This window comes from Gobio gobio (genome assembly GCF_949357685.1).
Source record: "Gobio gobio genome assembly, chromosome: 7".
Classification (NCBI taxonomy): domain Eukaryota; kingdom Metazoa; phylum Chordata; class Actinopteri; order Cypriniformes; family Gobionidae; genus Gobio; species Gobio gobio.
In genome coordinates this window covers 54,187,262-54,208,966 of record NC_137103.1, presented here as the reverse complement: position 1 = coordinate 54,208,966, position 21,705 = coordinate 54,187,262, and the positions used below count along the sequence as shown (strand labels likewise).

General features: G+C 38.1%; 1 protein-coding gene across 2 annotated transcripts in view; it reads left to right on the top strand.

The window, feature by feature from the left end:
• Positions 1 to 21,705, top strand: part of pfkla (phosphofructokinase, liver a) — a 53,953-nt gene that overhangs the window by 3,912 nt on the left and 28,336 nt on the right. For both annotated transcript variants that reach the window (XM_079822433.1, XM_079822434.1), the window contains exons 4-8: positions 3,048 to 3,237; positions 9,949 to 10,114; positions 11,078 to 11,122; positions 14,442 to 14,550; positions 15,567 to 15,662. In XM_079822433.1, coding sequence (XP_079678559.1) covers positions 3,048 to 3,237; positions 9,949 to 10,114; positions 11,078 to 11,122; positions 14,442 to 14,550; positions 15,567 to 15,662 — 606 coding nt within the window. The remainder of the gene's footprint in view (positions 1 to 3,047; positions 3,238 to 9,948; positions 10,115 to 11,077; positions 11,123 to 14,441; positions 14,551 to 15,566; positions 15,663 to 21,705) is intronic.

Sequence of the window (21,705 nt, the reverse complement as noted above, 5' to 3'; positions counted from 1 at the left end):
CAAACTTTTGAACGCTAGTGTATATTTGGTTACATTATTTATAAACTATTAAATTATTTACTAATAATATATTATATTTTCAGTTTTCATATTAATAATTTTAATAGTTGTTGGATTTTTTATATTTAATTTAGCATTAATTTATTTGTATTTCAGCTTTAGTTTAGGTATTTTTAATACTTCTTTAATTATTTAAACTTATTTATTTGAGGTAGTTGCCAAGGCAAAAGTTCCAATATTATGATATATAATAACATTAAATATAATACTTCAATAAAACAATAAATATAACATTTATATTTAATTTCAGCTCTGTTTTTAATGCTTTCTCTCTTGTGTTGTTGGGTTAAGCCGGTTAACGGGTAAGATGTCCGTCTGCATGTGCTCTAGTGCTTCAGTCAGAGCCAGTATTAACATCTGCAGAGATAGAGGCTGTGTTTGGGTTCAGGAAATGAGTTCATATATTCTGACCTGTTATCCTGACTCCAGCAGAGTTTGATAATCCCGTTGGACAGTGGAGACTGTTAAAGGGACAGTGCACCCAAAAATGAAGATTCTGTCATTGTTTATTCTCCCTCATGCTGTTATTGTTTCAGTGAAACTGTAAATAATCTTCACTGATAAACGATCTCGTCACAGTTCATTCCGATCACGTTTGTTGATGTGCCAGGAGTGATGTCAGAGTCGCCGACTACAGTCAACTAGTTACTAGCAAACAGTTGTTTATTTAAAGGGGTTCCATATCTATCCATCCATCCATCCATTCATTAATTCATTCATCCATCCATGCACCCATCATCCATCCATCTATCATGCACCCATCATCAATCCATCCATCCATTCATTAATTCATTCATCCATCCATGCACCCATCATCCATCCATCTATCATGCACCCATCATCAATCCATCCATCCATCCATCCATTCATCATCCATCCACTCATTCACCCATCCATCCATCCATCCATCCATCCATTCATTCATTCACCCATTCATTCACCCATCCATCCATCCATTCATTCATTCATTCACCCATTCATTCACCCATCCATCCATCCATTCATTCATTCATTCACCCATTCATTCACCCATCCATTCATCCATCCATTAGTCCATTCATTCATTCATCCACCCATGCACCCATCATCAATCCATCCATCCATCCAATCATCATCCATTCATCCATCCATCCATCTATCCATGCACCCATCATCAATCCATCCATCCATCCATCCAATCATCATCCATTCATCCATCTATCCATGCACCCATCATCAATCCATCCATCCATCCAATCATCATCCATCCATCCATCTATCCATGCACCCATCATCAATCCATCCATTCATCCATCCAACCATCATCCATCTGTTCATCCACCCACTCATTCATCCATCCATTCATCCATCCATCAATCCATCCATCCATCCATCCACTCATTCACCCATCCATCCATCCATTCATCCATCCACTCATTCATCCATCCATTCATCCATCCATCCATCCATTCATTCATCCATCAGCCACCCATCCATCCATTCATCATCCATAATCCATCCATCCATCCATCCATTCATCCATCCATTAATCCATTCATTCATTCATCCACCCATGCACCCATCATCAATCCATCCATCCATCCATCCAATCATCCATCCATTAATCCATTCATTCATTCATTCATCCACCCATGCACCCATCATCAATCCATCCATCCAATCATCATCCATTCATCCATCCATTCATCATCCATTCATCCATCCATCCATCTATCCATGCACCCATCATCAATCCATCCATCCATCCATCCATCCAATCATCATCCATTCATCCATCCATCCATCTATCCATGCACCCATCATCAATCCATCCATCCATCCATCCAATCATCATCCATCCATCTATCCATGCACCCATCATCAATCCATCCATCCATCCATCCATCCATCCAATCATCATCCATCCATCCATCTATCCATGCACCCATCATCAATCCATCCATCCATTCATCCAACCATCATCCATCCATTCATCCATCCACTCATTCATCCATCCATCCACTCATTCACCCATCCATCCATCCATTCATCCATCCACTCATTCATCCATCCATTCATCCATCCATCCATTCACCCATCCATTCATTCATCCATCAGCCACCCATCCATCCATTCATCATCCATAATCCATCCATCCATCCATTCATTCATTCACCCATCCATTCATTCATCCATCAGCCACCCATCCATCCATTCATCATCCATAATCCATCCATCCATCGCCAAAACAGCATTGAGCTTCATGTTTGTTGAAACTGAATGAGATGCATCAATGCAACACAGGACACAAATATCATCTGAGACCGCAGAGAGTAGCTAGCGCTCTGTAGAGAAGTGTGTCCCTTTAGGGCTACCGTAGCTTCACTGTAAGAGACCCACGGTGTGTGTAGATAGAAACACCTCATTCTAAGGTAATAAAACATAACGGCTCATTATGTAAGGTCTTTATACACTCAAAACATAGTTATGTATATTATAGTGCATTTCTGTCAATAGATCCTCATAAATACTACACACTGCACCTTTAAATACAGAAATATTTGAAACGTATTGCATTGCCATTTTGCATATTACATTTCAGATTGAATATTGCTACCCGTATGACTTCCATAGGCGGGTACTTTAGTGGTGTTTGATGAACTCAAGCTCAATGCATGCAGACAGAAATGCATTTCCTGGGGATAATAACAGCACTCAGCTTTGGGACGACATGCAGGAATTAATAAAGAAAGACAGGATTTTCATTCTGTGTGTGAGCAGTTTTACCTCTGTCTCCTGAATCTGAGTGCCAACTCTGTGATGCTCGTTTAGTGTGTGTGTGTGTGTGTGTGTGTGTGTGCATTTGACTCTCAGACTCTCGCCGCGTTCCCTTTGGAGCTGTGATGCATGCGGCCACATGCATTTTGCCTGAAGCATTGCTAATGTATGGTTCAAATCATCTGCTGCACGAATGCAGAAGTAAATCAGCAGACTGTGTGTCTCCTCAGGGAGGGACGGTGATTGGCAGCGCCCGCTGTAAGGCCTTCACCACGCGGGAGGGCCGTTTATCCGCAGCCTTTAACCTGGTGAAGCGCGGCATCTCTAATCTGTGCGTCTGCGGTGGAGACGGCAGCCTCACCGGGGCAAACATCTTCCGCTCGGAGTGGAGAGGACTCCTCGATGAGCTGGTGAAGAAAGGTACAAAATCACACCAACACATTAGAGGCATTAGAGGCTGAGTTAACCCTCTGGTGCTCTTCTTTAGGGGTTGCATTGCTCATCTTCCCGGTCATAAGTGACCGACCGGACACCTAAAAATTAAACTTCCTCCACCCCAGTTAAACCAATGCAATTTATTTGTCTTCAATAATATTTTTTCTTTTTAATTTTGTATTTTGAGATGTTTTGATGGTATTTTTTAATATTTATGCAATAATTATGGTCTATTTTTGCCATTGAAAATTATTTAAAAAAAAAATTTGTAATTTAAAAAACGTTTTTTTTTTTTTTTATTATTATTATTGCAGTATTTCAGGTTAAAATAGAGACTAGGCTTTCAAAATAAAAATGTTTGAAGGCAGATTAGCTCCCTCTTTTGGAATTATTTAAAACATCATGCAACCATGTGTGTAACCACTAGAGGTCTCTGTGGAGAGGCTTGAGAATTCCCTAGTTCTCTTTTGAACACATTTAATGTTTTTTTTTTTTTTTTTGATGGATTTGAATATATATTTAAAAAATCTCAAAGACTATTTATTTAGATTTTTTTTGTTGTTGTTAGAAATATAGATTTTTTTCTGTGAGTTTGTGTTTTTGCAGATTTCCTATTCATTTCCTATGGGGGTCATTTTTGACCGAAGAGCACAAGTGGGAGTATTTTTTACGACCCCTTAGCATGCTCGAATCATGCCCTCAATTTTTTTGTGTGTTTACATACCTAATGCTAGAAAAGTCACAAAGTTTTATATCATTCTGATGAAGCTGTGATTTAAAAAAATTCCAAATGTGGTTCATATGCTCAGTTTTTCATAGGTGTGTGTGTGTGTGTGTGTGTGAGTGGATGTGTCAATATCACACTCTTGATGTTTTAGAGTGTCACCCCTTCACTGCTGTATACTTTTTTTCAGCATTCTGGCCGATTTGTAGATTGTACATGCAAATATTCAGAGAATTTTTGTGTTTTTGCCAATTTCCCATTCATTTCCTATGGTCGGTCATTTGTGACCGAAGACAATGAACGCTACTTTTTTTTTTTTTTACGACCAATTAGCATGCTCGAATCATGACCCCAATTTTTTGTGTGTTTACATACCTAATGCTAGAAAAGTCACCAAGTTTCATATCATTCTGATGAAGCTGTGATTTTTAACATTTCAAAACAGAACATTTTCCGGTCAGAAATGACCGAAGAGCACCAGAGGGTTAAAGGAGCAACGCCTCTTAAATAACGACTGAATTGTATTTTTAGAGAAGATTTCAGCCATCTCAGGTCATGAAGGATCAGTCGGGCAGTAAAGTCTCATCAGGATAAGAATCGTAAATCTTTATGAAAGCCGTATCAAAGTGTCAAAGCAAGTCATTGAGTGTTCAGGAAACCATTTTGAAGTTGTAGTTTCTCATGATACAAACTAAAGAAGTTAAACTACAGTCAACTAGTTCTCTCTGCTACAAGTTACTAGCAAAAAGTTGTAAAATTGCAATACAAATTATTAATTTAAAGTTTTCCATAGCTATTTATTTTATTTTATTCAGCGAATTGATTTAATTTATTCATTTATTCATATTAATAATATGATTTATTTCTGATCATTAACTAAAACTATTAAAAACATTTATTTTCATTGAAATAAAGCTGAAATAAAATATAAATATTGGTTGAAAAAATTAACATAAATAAAAATGTGAAATGCCGCCTTGACAATAAACTGACATAAGCTTAAATTGAAGCACTAAAATTATTAACTGAAAATAAAAGTGAAATAAAATATAAAAATATTATAATGAAATTACAAAAAAATGTATAAAGTTAACATAACTAAAAATATACAAAAATAAAAGCTAATTCAGAATATTAATAAAGCATATTGTAGTAATTGCCTGGGATGAACAATAATACTCACAATTAGACAGAAATTGAATGGATACAATAACATTAAATATTATTAATCTAACTCATTAACACCATCATTTATACTGTAAAGCTTATTGAAAATGTTGATGAACAGCTGCATTTTACTACATATTTCCCCACAAAAGGAAGTGATAGTCTTTGGATAGTCAACTAGCAACCAACCAGAACACCCTGGGAACCGCCCACAACATTTTAAAACACACACACAGAGCAGCTTAACTGCATAGCAACACCCTAGCAACCAACCAAAACACACTGGCAAATAGATAAAGACACTTTAAAACAGACAGAGCAGCTTAACTTCATAGCAACACCCTAGCAACCAACCAGAACACCCTGGGAACCGCCCACAACATTTTAAAACACACACACAGAGCAGCTTAACTGCATAGCAACACCCTAGCAACCAACCAAAACACACTGGCAAATAGATAAAGACACTTTAAAACAGACAGAGCAGCTTAACTTCATAGCAACACCCTAGCAACCAACCAGAACACCCTGGGAACCGCCCACAACATTTTAAAACACACCAGAGCAGCTTAAATGCATAACAACACCCTAGCAACCAACCAGAACACCCTGGCAAATAGATGAAGACACTTTAAAACAGACAGAGCAGCTTAACTTCATAGCAACACCCTAGCAACCAACCAGAACACCCTGGGAACTGCACAACATTTTAAAACACACCCAGAGCAGCTTAACTACATACCAACACCCTAGCAACCAACCAGAACACACTGGCAAATAGATGAAGACACTTTAAAACAGACAAAGCAGCTTAACTTCATAGCAACACCCTAGCAACCAACCAGAACACCCTGGGAACCGCCCACAACATTTTAAAACACACCCAGAGCAGCTTAACTGCATAACAACACCCTAGCAACCAACCAGAACACACTGGCAAATAGATAAAGACACTTTAAAACAGACAGAGCAGCTTAACTTCATAGCAACACCCTAGCAACCAACCATAACACCCTGGGAACCGCCCACAACATTTTAAAACACACACACAGAGCAGCTTAACTGCATAGCAACACCCTAGCAACCAACCAAAACACACTGGCAAATAGATAAAGACACTTTAAAACAGACAGAGCAGCTTAACTTCATAGCAACACCCTAGCAACCAACCAGAACACCCTGGGAACCGCCCACAACATTTTAAAACACACCAGAGCAGCTTAAATGCATAACAACACCCTAGCAACCAACCAGAACACCCTGGCAAATAGATGAAGACACTTTAAAACAGACAGAGCAGCTTAACTTCATAGCAACACCCTAGCAACCAACCAGAACACCCTGGGAACTGCACAACATTTTAAAACACACCCATAGCAGCTTAACTACATACCAACACCCTAGCAACCAACCAGAACACACTGGCAAATAGATGAAGACACTTTAAAACAGACAAAGCAGCTTAACTTCATAGCAACACCCTAGCAACCAACCAGAACACCCTGGGAACCGCCCACAACATTTTAAAACACACCCAGAGCAGCTTAACTGCATAACAACACCCTAGCAACCAACCAAAACACACTGGCAAATAGATAAAGACACTTTAAAACAGACAGAGCAGCTTAACTTCATAGCAACACCCTAGCAACCAACCAGAACACCCTGGGAACCGCCCACAACATTTTAAAACACACACACAGAGCAGCTTAACTGCATAGCAACACCCTAGCAACCAACCAAAACACACTGGCAAATAGATAAAGACACTTTAAAACAGACAGAGCAGCTTAACTTCATAGCAACACCCTAGCAACCAACCAGAACACCCTGGGAACCGTACAACATTTTAAAACACACCAGAGCAGCTTAAATGCATAACAACACCCTAGCAACCAACCAGAACACCCTGGCAAATAGATGAAGACACTTTAAAACAGACAGAGCAGCTTAACTTCATAGCAACACCCTAGCAACCAACCAGAACACCCTGGGAACTGCACAACATTTTAAAACACACCCAGAGCAGCTTAACTACATACCAACACCCTAGCAACCAACCAGAACACACTGGCAAATAGATGAAGACACTTTAAAACAGACAAAGCAGCTTAACTTCATAGCAACACCCTAGCAACCAACCAGAACACCCTGGGAACCGCCCACAACATTTTAAAACACACCCAGAGCAGCTTAACTGCATAACAACACCCTAGCAACCAACCAGAACACACTGGCAAATAGATAAAGACACTTTAAAACAGACAGAGCAGCTTAACTTCATAGCAACACCCTAGCAACCAACCAGAACACCCTGGGAACTGCACAACATTTTAAAACACACCCAGAGCAGCTTAAATGCATAACAACACCCTAGCAACCAACCAGAACACACTGGCAAATAGATGAAGACACTTTAAAACAGACAAAGCAGCTTAACTTCATAGCAACACCCTAGCAACCAACCAGAACACCCTGGGAACCGCCCACAACATTTTAAAACACACCCAGAGCAGCTTAACTGCATAACAACACCCTAGCAACCAACCAGAACACACTGGCAAATAGATAAAGACACTTTAAAACAGACAGAGCAGCTTAACTTCATAGCAACACCCTAGCAACCAACCAGAACACCCTGGGAACCGTACAACATTTTAAAACACACCCAGAGCAGCTTAAATGCATAACAACACCCTAGCAACCAACCAGAACACCCTGGCAAATAGATGAAGACACTTTAAAACAGACAGAGCAGCTTAACTTCATAGCAACACCCTAACAACCAACCAGAACACCCTGGGAACTGCACAACATTTTAAAACACACCCAGAGCAGCTTAACTTCATAGCAACACCCTAGCAACCAACCAGAACACCCTGGCAAATAGATGAAGACACTTTAAAACAGACAAAGCAGCTTAACTTCATAGCAACACCCTAGCAACCAACCAGAACACCCTGGGAACCGTACAACATTTTAAAACACACCCAGAGCAGCTTAAATGCATAACAACACCCTAGCAACCAACCAGAACACCCTGGCAAATAGATGAAGACACTTTAAAACAGACAGAGCAGCTTAACTTCATAGCAACACCCTAACAACCAACCAGAACACCCTGGGAACTGCACAACATTTTAAAACACACCCAGAGCAGCTTAACTTCATAGCAACACCCTAGCAACCAACCAGAACACCCTGGCAAATAGATGAAGACACTTTAAAACAGACAAAGCAGCTTAACTTCATAGCAACACCCTAGCAACCAACCAGAACACCCTGGCAAATAGATGAAGACACTTTAAAACAGACAAAGCAGCTTAACTTCATACCAACACCATAGCAACCAACCAGAACACCCTGGGAACCATTATACTTTACAATATCTTTGTAAAATGGCACAGCTTTTTAAATATCTGAACGTACATGCTGAACATCAGTCAATCAAGCATTAGACTATGTTTTGATATTATAATAATCAAGCACTATTTAATGATAGAACTTCAGTAATTAGAACTAAAACTGTTGGAAAGCATGAATGCATACTTGTCATTTAACTGAACTTTGGACTGGTGGTCGTGCTTAAGATATTGTTGGTGTTTATGTAAAAGAATAGATAATAGTAATTATATTATATTATTAAAAAATAATAATATTACTAATTCTACTACTAATAACAATATACAATGCACTAAGGATTGAAGAGCTGCTGGGTTCATGAATATTAACCACATTGGCAGCGTTCACTCGAACTGATTTGCTGAAATCAAAACAGGGACAGGAAAAGCGGAGCGCCAGCCAATGAGATCACCGTTTGCGCATTAGCTCCGCCCACTACCGGAGAAACCAGCATATCTTCTGCTTGTTCTTAAAAGCTGAATAATTCCAAATTAACTCAGTTATTTTGACAGGAAAATACAACAAAGAATATTGTTAACATGTTGCGTGTGTGTGTGTGTGTGTGTGTGTGTGTGTGTGTGTGTGTGTGTGTGTGTGTGTGTGTGTGTGTGTGTGTGTGTGTGTGTGTGTGTGTGTGTGTGTGTGTGTGTGTGTGTGTGTGTGTGTGTGTGTGTGTGTGAAACGCGCTCAGCAAAGCAACGGAGTTCTTCACACTAGAGTTTACAGTACGTCAGATGAGCTGATTTGAAATCGTATATTAGATCGCTTGAAAACAGCGAAACTCTCAAGCGCTCATTCAGAGTGTTCAGCGAGTAAAAAATATATGTATTAGCATCTAACACACACACTGGCGAGTAAAATGATAGATATTATTTAATCGCCCAGAGTGTCGATTTACTCGCATATGCGAGTGTTTTACTCGCATTGTAGAGGGTTGGATATATAAAGGGCTTGAAATGAACACCTGCCAACCCCGCCATTTGCGGGTGTATTTCAACTGTGGTGTGTAACACAGTCACTCCCACTAGCCACTTTAGCGGGGTTGAATTTTATTGTAGCCTTCTCAAAAGGCATCGGTTAGAATCGCGCTGCGCATTATAACCAATCACACGCTATTCTGTTGAGCTTATGAATACAATGTCTAATAATGAGAGGCGTTCAGATTAGCCACCGCCATCATTTTGTTCTATTTCAGCATGAAAATAGTACCATAATGCATCTGTGACTAGCATAAAGTTGGCTCGATGTTGGACACTCGATTTTTCACAAATTTAGGGACCGTCTCTAAAGTTACACAATATTGGTACTTTAGAACTTCAATAGCATTTGGAGAGAATGACTTACAGTCATGACATATATATATACACACACACACACATAACTCATATGCGTGTGATTGACAGGTCGAATCACAGAAGAGACGGCCAAGCGGCACGATCACCTGAACATCGTGGGTCTGGTGGGCTCCATCGATAATGACTTCTGTGGAACGGACATGACCATCGGCGCTGACTCCGCCCTCAACCGCATCACTGAGATCATCGACGCCATCACCACCACCGCCACCAGGTCACACTCACACCACAGCTACACCTTCTGCAGTTTCACCTCATTCACTACATCTAAGACTCAAATAAAACAGAATAACAACTATTTACACATATTAAAAAAGTACTAAAGTGACAAAAATACTAAACAAAATTAGCAAAAATTTAACTAAAATGGAAAAGATAAAGGTAAATATTAACTAAAATAAAGTAAACTTGTGTTTTATTCGATTTACTGAAATAACTAAATGTAAAACTGAAATAAAAATGTATAAAAACTATATACACATATAAAATAAATAATATATATATTTTTTTTAAATGACAGAAGAGCAACAAAACTACGTAAGCTTTAACTAAAATTAACTAAACTAAATTAAAATAAAATAAAATATAAAGAAATTAAACTCTTTTTATTTCTGCTAGTGCCCAAGGCAACATTTCTCATGTTCATTTATTTTTTAGCTAAAATAGCTAAAACTAAAATAAATTTAATAAGCACTATGTATAGGCATATCAAAATAAAAAATAAAAAAACACTAAAATTACAAAAACAACAAAATTACTAAATCTTGAATTAAAATAAAAAAATGGAAAATATAAAATAAATTAGAAAATATTATTAAAAAGTATAATTGTATCTCAATGATACTAAAATGACACTGACAATAAGACATAAATAGATAAGAAAATATAACAATGAATGGAAAATTGGTTTATCATGACGATCCGACTGTGATTTCCTGTTGTTTGTTCAGGAATGCTCTGAATGTTTGGGATTCCTGTCCCGTCTTGTCTCTCTTATTCTCCTTTCACCCTCTCAAACCCTCTCTCTCACACACACACACACACACACACACACACAGACACACACACGCACACACAGACACACTGTTCTCAGCTTTATGCATATGCATTGCTTTAGACAATCTGCATGTTTTCACCAGATCATGTGCTCATTATGTGTTTTGTTTCTCTTTTCTAGCCATCAGCGCACATTTGTGCTGGAGGTCATGGGTCGCCACTGCGGGTGAGTTTCCTTTGTGAGAAAAACTACACAGACACTAAGAGGGCCATGGGAAGATTATGAACCAGTTTAGATTTGAGATTATGTTTATGCTCTAGCAACCACACACAACAGCTTGGCAACCACCCAAACGTTATAACAGTTTCACACCGAACGCAAATTGAGCGTCTGGAGTGAGTGATTTTCATGTTAAGTCAATGTAAAGACGCGTTTAGGGCTGGGCAAAAAAAATATTTTTTTGATTAATCGTTTTTTAAAAGCCTATATTATAAACAGATTTCCTCAAATAAAAGTTAGTCCACATAAGTCAGCACATTAAGGTATTACTCGTCAAGCACTACGATCAACCCGAATTACAGACGGTTTCGCCGGCGCGTTTCCGAGATATAGCCGGTTAAAGTTTCAACTGGTCTCGTTCGATATGCCCCGGTTCTCTGTCCTGGGGGTTTCCAGTCGATCCTGCACGGTATCATTTATATATTTTTCGCAAAGATAAAATCGAATGGCAATCACATCTGAGGAAGGCACGCAAATAACAGAGATAGTGACGAAATATAATGCATCATCCGGGGCACGAATCAAAGCTCAGACGCCCCTGGAGGAAAAATCCTCCATAAAAACAGACAGAGTCTGAATGACGGTCGGCTAAATCGCAAGAAAAGCTTGTCCTTTACTGAAAATTGCTGAAAATCATCCAATATCCTTTTTTATGTTTTAGAATAAATGTATCAAAATATCCATAAAAACACAATTGTATTGTATTTAACATAATTGTATGCATTTGAATGCTGTTTAAATGTTAAATTTTTTTTAATTACCCACTTGTAAACTTGTTCACTGTTCTTTTTTATAAATCCATTTTGCCCGATAGACGCGTTTAGTGCGGCTCGATAGAAGCAATTTTGCCTGATTCACGCGTCCAGTTAGTGCGATAGACACATTTAGTGCGACTCGATAGACGTGATTTTGCCTCATTCGTGTGATAGATGCGTTTAGTGCGGCACGATAGAAGCGATTTTGCCCCATTTGCGCGTCCAGTTAGTGCGATAGACGCATTTAGTGCGACTCGATAGACGTGATTTTGCCACATTCGCGCGATAGACGCGTTTAGTGCGGCACGATAGAAGCGATTTTGCCTCATTCGCGCGTCCAGTTAGTGCGATAGACGCATTTAGTGCGACTCGATAGACGTGATTTTGCCTCATTCGCGTGATAGACGCATTTAGTGCGACTCAATAGACGTGATTTTGCCTCATTCGCGTGATAGACGCATTTAGTGTGGCACGATAGAAGCGATTTCGCCTCATTCGCGTGATAGACGCGCTTAGTGCGACTCGATAGACGTGATTTTGCCTCATTCGCGTGATAGACGCGTTTAGTGTGGCACGATAGAAGCGATTTCGCCTCATTCGCGCGTCCAGTTAGTGCGATAGACACATTTAGTGCGACTCGATAGACGTGATTTTGCCTCATTCGCGTGATAGACGCATTTAGTGCGGCACGATAGAAGCGATTTCGCCTCATTCGCGCGTCCAGTTAGTGCGATAGACGCATTTAGTGAGACTCGATAGACGTGATTTTGCCTCATGCGATAGACGCGTTTAGTACGGCACGATTGAAGCGATTTCGCCTCATTCACGCTTCCATTTTGCGTGATAGACGCATTTAGTACGGCACGATAGAAGCGATTTCGCCTCATTCACGCTTCCATTTTGAGTGATAGACGCGTTTAGTGCGGCTCGATAGAAGCGGTTTCGCCTCATTTGCGCGTCCAGTTAGTGCGATAGACACATTTAGTGCGACTCGATAGACGTGATTTTGCCTCATTCGCGTGATAGACGCATTTAGTGCGACTCAATAAACGTGATTTTGCCTCATCCGCGCGTCCAGTTAGTGCGATAGACGCATTTAATGCGACTCGATAGACGTGATTTTGCCTCATTCGCGCGATAGACGCGTTTAGTGCGCAGCGTGTTAGGCACAATTTTGCATCGTTCGCACGTCCAGTTCACACACGAGAGGTGAATTGAGCGTCTTGCGTGATAGCCGCGTTACACGCAAGTGATTTTATTTGGTGCTTTTTGTGCATTCGTGCGTTTGAAGCGAATGGGTGTCTGACGCCCGAGTTGAAAAATCTGAACTTTGGTGTCTGTTCACGCTGCTTTAACCAATCAGGAGCCTGTTTGGATAAGAGGCAGTGCGTAATTTAAAAATACTACTATTATTGTGTCACAACATGTAGTTTTAAGACTTTTTCAGGAGAGAATGTAGTTATTTAAAGCTCAAATCTGTGATTTATTTATAAAGAGAGCGCCTATTTGAAACTTTTATCTGCCGTTTTTGGAGTTGTGAGATCCAGTGGATCAGCGGGCGTTCAGCGTTCATTAACCCCGGCGAGAGCAGCCTTTCCTCGGCTAGTCCTTCTGACGTCTGCCGCTGGCTCTGATGTCCTGTAGTGGTTAAACATGAGATAGAAGATAGATAGATCTTGTGCTGATCTAACGGCCGATCTTTGGTCTCATGAATCTATCATTTGTTGCCTGCCAAATCGTTTTGACTGAGGGCAAAGAGAAGTTTCATAACTTTATATTTTTAGGCTATGTACCGAGTTCCACTTGGCAAGTCTGAACTTGGGCGCAGGACAGGCGGAAGTACAGCTGAAAGCGGCGATTTATACCCACGTCCAATTCGCTATGGCATGCAAATGGATTCAAAATGTTCAAGCGTCCAACTAGACCCGATCGACGCTCTATTCGCGTTTGGTGTGAACGCAGCATTAGTACATCAAGTTAAACTACATTTTTAACTAAATTATTTTTTTAATATATTTTATTTTTATTTCAGTTAACTATTTTTTATATTTTACATATTAATTTGAGTTAGTTTTAGTAATTTTGCATTGCTTTTTTAACTTTACTAGTTTTTATTTTTTATAAAGCATTAATTTTGATTTCAGTTTTTGTAAATTTAGTACTTCAAATTATATTTCTCTAAACTTGTATTTCTGGTCGTTGCCAAGGCAACATTTATAATTTACGTGAAAGTTTAAGTTTTATAAATATTTCATTTCAGTTTATTTTAAATTTTATGTTTTCATTTTGATTAAAGATTGAATCATTTTGTTGTGCATTTTTATCATTTTAGTAGTAAAAAAAAAAAAGTCTATATAGTCTTTTTTATAAATTTCAATGTCAGCTGTAGATTTTCTACTGCAATTCCATTCTGTGCTGTTTGTTGATAATTTTCGGAAAACTGAAATCCTGTTATCATTCACTCATCCTGACTAAAGGTCAGCACTGAAGGTCACTGTGTTCTCCTGCAGGTATCTAGCGCTGGTGTCCGCTCTGGCGTCCGGAGCTGATTGGCTGTTCATCCCTGAAGCCCCTCCGGAGGACGGATGGGAAGAGCTCATGTGTGCTCGACTGGGAGAGGTGAGCTGCTCTTATAGATCATAACACACACTGACTGATTTATGAATGCCATCAGCATAATCATGACATTCATTGGTAATTAACTAAATGAGCAGTCATGGTTATTTTCATGAAATCGGAATCAACTCTTTAAGTTTAAGTTGCACCAACAAAAGTAATTTTAAGGGTCAGATTGGTCTGAAATAACTCCTTAAAGGGTTAGTTCACCCAAAAATGAAAATTCTGTCATTAATTACTTACCCTCATGTCGTTCGACACCCGTCAGACCTCCGTTCATCTTCAGAACACAAATGAAGATATTTTAGTTGAAATCTGATGGCTCTGAAAGGCCTCCATTGGCTCAATGCACTTTACACTCTCAAGACCCTTAAAAGGTACTAAAGACGTCGTTACAAAGTCCATCTCACTACAGTGGTTCTAAAATAACTTTATGAATCGACGAGAATAGTTTTTGTGCGCAAAAAAACCCTAAATAACGACTTACATAGTGATGACGATTTCAAAACACGGCCTCATGAAGCTTCAAAGCGTTATGAATCAGTGAGTCGATTCAGCGGTTTGAATGGCCAAATTTCAGCAGTTTGGCGGTTTGACACGCGATCCGAATCATGATTCGACTCACTGATTCATAACGCATTGAAGCTTCATGAGGCCGTGTTTTGAAATCGTCATCACTATATAAGTCGTTATTTAGGGTTTTTTTGCGCACAAAAACTATTCTCGCCGATTCATAAAGTTATTGTAGAACCACTGTAGTGAGATGGACTTTGTAACGACGTCTTTAGTGCCTTTTAAGGGTCTTGAGAGTGAACCGTGCCAATGGAGATTGCCATTCAGATTTCCACTAAAATATCTTCATTTATGTTCTGAAGATGAACGGAGGTCTGACGGGTGTCGAACGACATGAGGGTAAGTAATTAATGACAGAATTTTCATTTTTGGGTGAACTAACCCTTTAAGAGAACAACAGCCCAGTTTCACTTTTCAGTAATTGAGTGCTGGATGTGTTTGCTCAGACCCGCAGTAAAGGATCCAGACTGAACATCATCATCGTCGCTGAAGGAGCCATCAGCAAAAGCGGTGAGCCAATCACCTCCAACTACATCAAAGACGTGAGTCACGCTCCTCAGATCTCAACAGAGACGCTCTTAAAGGTGCACTATGTAACATTTCCATCCGCTAGAGGTCGCTTATTCAAAACAAAGGCGTAGTTTGATAACGCCTCGTTTGAGCGCAGAATCTTGGGACAAGAATCGGGATAGAAATCATGTTGATGTGATTATTAGCGTTACTGTAGTGAAGCAGAGCAGGAGCGAGTGTTGTGGAGCTGAGTGATTTTTAATAAGATGAACGCAACACACGCCTCGCGAGCAGCGGGACTTTTATTATGACACAGTCGCCGGCGCCATTTCCGCTTTTCCGGTCATGAGTGTGAGGTAACGCAGCTCTGATGGTCATATAAGACACATCTGAGTGTGTTGAAAACTCACTGCAGTGAGAGTAAAGCGTAATAAAGCAAAATAAAACCGGAAACCGAGGGGAACGCAGATATGATGTTATCGACAGGCGACGCCCTCACACGTCCCGGTTCATTGGTTAAAATAGCAATTTTCTCACGATTTACAAATAGTTGGAAATATTTGGGATATTGTAAGTACTCAATTGAACAAAATATATAACACTGGCCTAGTGGTTTTTGGATATTTTACTGCAAAAATGTTACATAGTGAAGCTTTAAAGGGACAGTTCAACCAAAAATGTAATTAATAATTTACTCACCCTCAAATTGTTCCAAACCGTTATGAGTTTCTTTCTTCTGCTGAACACAAAGGAAGATATTTTAAAGAATGTCAGTAACCAAAAAGTTGATGGACCCCATTGAAAAAATACTCTGGAAGTCAATCAACTGTTTGGAAACCAATATTCTTCAAAATATCTTCTTTGAAACAACTTGAGATGACAACAAAAATTTCATTTTTGGGTGAACTATCATTCACAAGCAATTTTTGTATGTGCTAATTCACTTCCTATAGGCTATATATCATTTACACCTGCTTTAGCGTTTTCATAAAATGTACCATAAGTTTGCACTTATTAAATGTTAGCCATGTTTTCTATGAGTGATATGAAGTTGTGGAAGCTTGTTTCCTCCACTGAATAAAACATAAAAAAGGTAATTGTGACTTTTTAGTTTAACATTTCTGACTTTTTTCTTGCAACTGTGAGTTAATGTCTCATCACAATTGGTACTTTATTACTCATCATATTTCCGAGGTTATATATCACAATTCTGAGGGGAAAAAAGTTAATTTCGCTGACGAATCATTTTCATCATAATTTTTGTCAACAACCTTTTTTCACTGACGAAAACGAGACGATAACTAAATAAAAACCAATTTTGGATGACAAAAACTATGACGAAAATCTACCCTCATTTTCGTGAACGAATAAAAACGAGAGGAAAATGTTAGGGAGGGAAGATTAGGGAAGAGATCCAGTCAGAACTGATGTCCTGTGTAATGGATGCACATTTGAATTGTAACGGCGGGAAAACACGGCGCTGTTGAGCTTCTACAGGCTCAGCGCTTCAGAGCGGCTCAATCAATGAATAACACACATTTATGACAGGTCATGTTTAAGAAAATGCTGAGGAATAATCACAATGTTTACTTTACCATGTTTATATAGTATTATGATTTAGACGGTTGTTACAATCCATATTTTATCTCCCTCATCTAAACTTGACAGAGAAGCAGTGTTGCCAACTCTCGCGAGACAAATAAGCAACCGCAGCTTCAAAAACAAGCCCAAAACAAGCCCAATATTATTATATTATTTATTATCATCAATATAATTTTATAATAAATCATTTTTTTATCAATAAATGAGCCTGCAACATATTAAACTGAAACCTCTCAGAGTTTGAAAAGCAAAAACAGATGTGATTTTATAAAAATCATCAAATTCCAATAAAGGACACACAATATCCTCAGATCAGCTGTGAACAGAAGAGGTTTGGAGAGTGAAGAGTGACATGGAGGCCAATTATGGTAACCCATAGTCGGAGTTAGTGCACACATATTAGGGGCAGTAAGTAGTGAACACGCACACTGCAAACCGTGAAAAAGATAAGCCCTACATCTCATTGTGCACACTATCTGCCCTAAATAGTACTGAAAATTACTAATGTCACACTATTTAGGATGGATAGTGTGCACATTGGGACACAAGCACTAGAGCGCTGCAATATAGCCACATATTTAAAATAAAATAAATTCGAACCATACCTACTGTTATTATTAATAGACTTGTTTTTTTTATAATAGCCTGTAATTTTAAATACATTACATACACAAAAATATTTTTTTAATTAAATTAGGTGCCTCTCCTCCCTCTTTCCTCTCCATCTCTGCTTGTGCTACTGTTTGTAAAAATGTATACGTCTATTTATGTCTACTGACTATCATTACGTGCATTTATAACGTCACATGCCTGCACGTTGAACGCGATTTTTCTTCAATGAGGGGGAGAAGGAGGCGGGATATAAAAGGACGGATTACTACAGCACTTGTCGTTGCACTGAATGGCTATTAGCTGTGAGAAGACAGTGTCAGTCAATGTATTGGACAAAACAGCGACCATAAATGTAAAGAAACGAAGTTGCTTATTATATTTTCCTAACAAGCAACCACATTTTTTAAAATAAGCCCAAAAAACCGCAACCCGCGACTCGTGATTTTTTAACGCGACTTGCCAAAAAAAGAAGCCCAAAGTCGCGTGTTATACGCGGACATGGCAACTATGCAGAGAAGCTGCAACTGCAACAGAGGCGCAGACATTTCAAAATAAGAGTCCCGGTGTATTTCGAGCTTGTTTGTCATTAAAAGTCACGCATTACTTATACGTTTTTGGTTTCACAATAAACTGCATTTCATTCAATTCCCATTTAATTCATAGTCAGGAGGAAAGACCAGTATTTAACACATATTCCAGGGCTCCAGAGTGTGACTAAATGGTCGCATTTTGCGACTAAAATTTGAGAGTGAGCGACTGAATTTTACATCCAGTTGCACATGTGCGACCAGTAAATTTGCCTGCTGTCGGTACTGAAGAAATTAAGAAAATACACTTACTAATTATAATTGATAGACGTTATGTCTGGTTATCTTTGCCAGCCGTTTCTATATGAGATAATATTAAACCATTCGTCCGTGATGCATTTTTGCCATTCGCAATCCAGAAGCGAGCGAGCTCTCTCATGTGGAGCTACAGCGAACACAACACCACAGTCAGCTTAATGAGTGACGATGGCCAAGAACTAAACAAAAGTTTAGTCTTCTTAAACTTTTACGATGTGCTGTGATATTAATCTAATTTTATTTTCGATTTTGGCTTCCAAGAATTATAAAAAGATGGTATGAGGTAAAACCACATTAGTGGTGGTTGAGGAGATTCCCCCCTTCTATTTAAAAAGCGCTTTGAGTGAGTGCCTAGAAAAGCGCTATATAAATGTAATTAATTATTATTATTATTAACTATTCCTATAGCCGTGTTCGTCGAGCTCATCCTTCCCTTCACAGCTGCGCTGTCATTTCTCCTTAAACCTAAAGTAAACGTCAGATTCAGTGATTGTTGTAAACTGCAGTCTCTACTGTTGCTAAACTGCGGGATGTGTTTGATAATAAAGAGCTATTAAATGCACAATAATCCGCGCAAGAGAAGCGGTTTCCAACTTCAAGGCGGCTTATGTGTGTGTGCTGCGAAATGGACCGGCTTGCGCTTAATATTTTAGGCTTTGTGTGCGCGTCTAAACCATCAAATACACAACAAATAGCCGGTGTCAAAATGACCGGATTGGAGAGTAGTTATTTTAACAGTTTATATCTTAAATGGGCGTAAATAGTTTGGAGAAATAGGAGAATATGATATTATTAGTTCTACATTCGATCGGTCTTAAAGGGGCAGCGTCTAATAAACCTGCTGACGATTGAGCCATTAATGCGAATCGAAAAAAGGCAAATAGAAAATATTCACATCTCTTGAATTAATAACTTTAGCTTTTATAAGCATTAATCTATCAATTTATACAGTGAAAACTATGCAGTGTTATTTTACATTTCATTACTTTATCAGATTTCTTTGTAGGTTTGTTCTTTACTGTAATATTAATGTTAGCAGACCTTCCGAATGCCTGCACACTGGTCCATTTACAAATAGATGTTTTATATTTTTGTTCAAACTTTGCGGTTTCTTTTGCTATAGATATTTTACTTTTCAGATTATAAAGCCATGTTAATTATGTTCTTAATTATGTTTTTTTTTTTTTTTAAGTATAATAAAAAGAACCGGTAAGAATACCGTTAAAGTACCGTATCGATAAGCAGTATCGGTAAGAGTAGTAATACCATTAAAACCTTAACGATACCCGTCCCTATTAGTAATACAGTGGAAATTAGTAGATTTGGTTAGCATGTTGATTTACGGTGTGCGCCCCTAAAATTTCTGGTTGTTCCCCTAAAATTTTCAGTTGGGGGCCACTGTGCTCCTAGTGAAAAAAGTTCGTCTGGAGCCCTGTATTCAATAAAGTATCAGGGTTATAATAGTTCACTAAAACATCTTCATTACTTTAAATGAAATAAATATTAAATGAAATTAAAAATAAATACACTTAAAATTATTTGAAGCTTTAGCTTAACCTGATATACTAACTAAAACATAAATACAACATTATAATGATATATAGATAATGATATAACTATATAGATGTTTTTAGAAAACAAACATAAGAAGTGAATTGAGCTATTTTGTGTATTTTTGAGCTTGAACGGTGAAACACAATTATGTCAAAATGTCCGTTTTGACATGTATTCAAGTAACAGTCAGTTAATGCTCAATTAATGCATTACAACTAAACTAAACTCATTAGATTTTCTAATGTAGATTTAGTCAACTAAAGTTAGATTAAAACTAAAAACAATTCAGGTGACTAAAATATGACTAAAACTAAATGGCATTTTAGTCTAAAGACTATGACTAAAACTAAAGCAAAATTTGCTGTCAAAATTAACACTGATTTCCAGTAATAAACTCGCAATTGCAAGAAAAAAAGTAAAATAAGGCAATCACCTCTTTTAATTTCATCTCGTAATTTTTTCTCGCAATAAAAGTCAGAATTGCAAGATATAAACTCGCAATTCGAGAGAAATTCAGAGTTGTAACTTTTAACTAGTAACTTTTTACAAGGAAAAAGTGAGATAAAAAGTCGCAATTACCTTTTTATTCAGTGGCGGTAGGCATGTGCCGGTATCAAATTTTCATGTTGCGATTAATTGCTGAAGCTTTTATCACGGTCTACGGTATTATCACGATATTTAAAAAAAAAAAAGTTGCAAAAAAAGTGTTGTCATACTATAACAGGTTTAAAAACTTTCTTATAACAAAAGAACCAAACATTTAAATACAATAAAGCAATACACAAAAATGTATAAAGTAAACAAATATTTGAAGATTAAAGTGCTAAAGAATTATAAAGAACAATAGGTAACACTTTACAATAATGTCTCGCCAGTTAATGCATTAGCATTAACAAAGAGCGAATAGCTACATTTTTACAGAAGTTATTCTTCTTTGATAATGTTAGTTTAAAAAAGCAACTGTTAGTGTAAGCTCAGGTCCATTAAATAATACAGTTACAACTTTTGATTTTAATAATGTGTTATTAAATGCTGAAATGTACATTTTAACTAAGATTAATTTAGAAGTATTTTTCATTTTCAGTTTGTTAATGAATGAACTAATGTTAAATAATGGAGCCATATTGTAAAGTGTGTGATTGAACAACAGTCAGAACATATTCAAACAATATCTAGGGCATGTCATTTAAAACTTAAAAAAAAAAATGTACGTTTGAAAATGACTTTAAGTCTTTAAGTATTAGGTTATGTGATGACGAGCACCGGATTGTGGTTACTGGGTCTTCACGCCTTCCGCCATGTGCTCGGCTCATGAACGGTCTGTTTACATCAGTGCGCGTTCCTCTTTGACGCGTTGTTCATTTTAAACGGTTGATGGGTAAAGTATTCTTAAAATACATTCTAAAAATCGGAATAATTCGTAATAAATAATTATTCACGGTATTTTGAAGTGCCCACGATA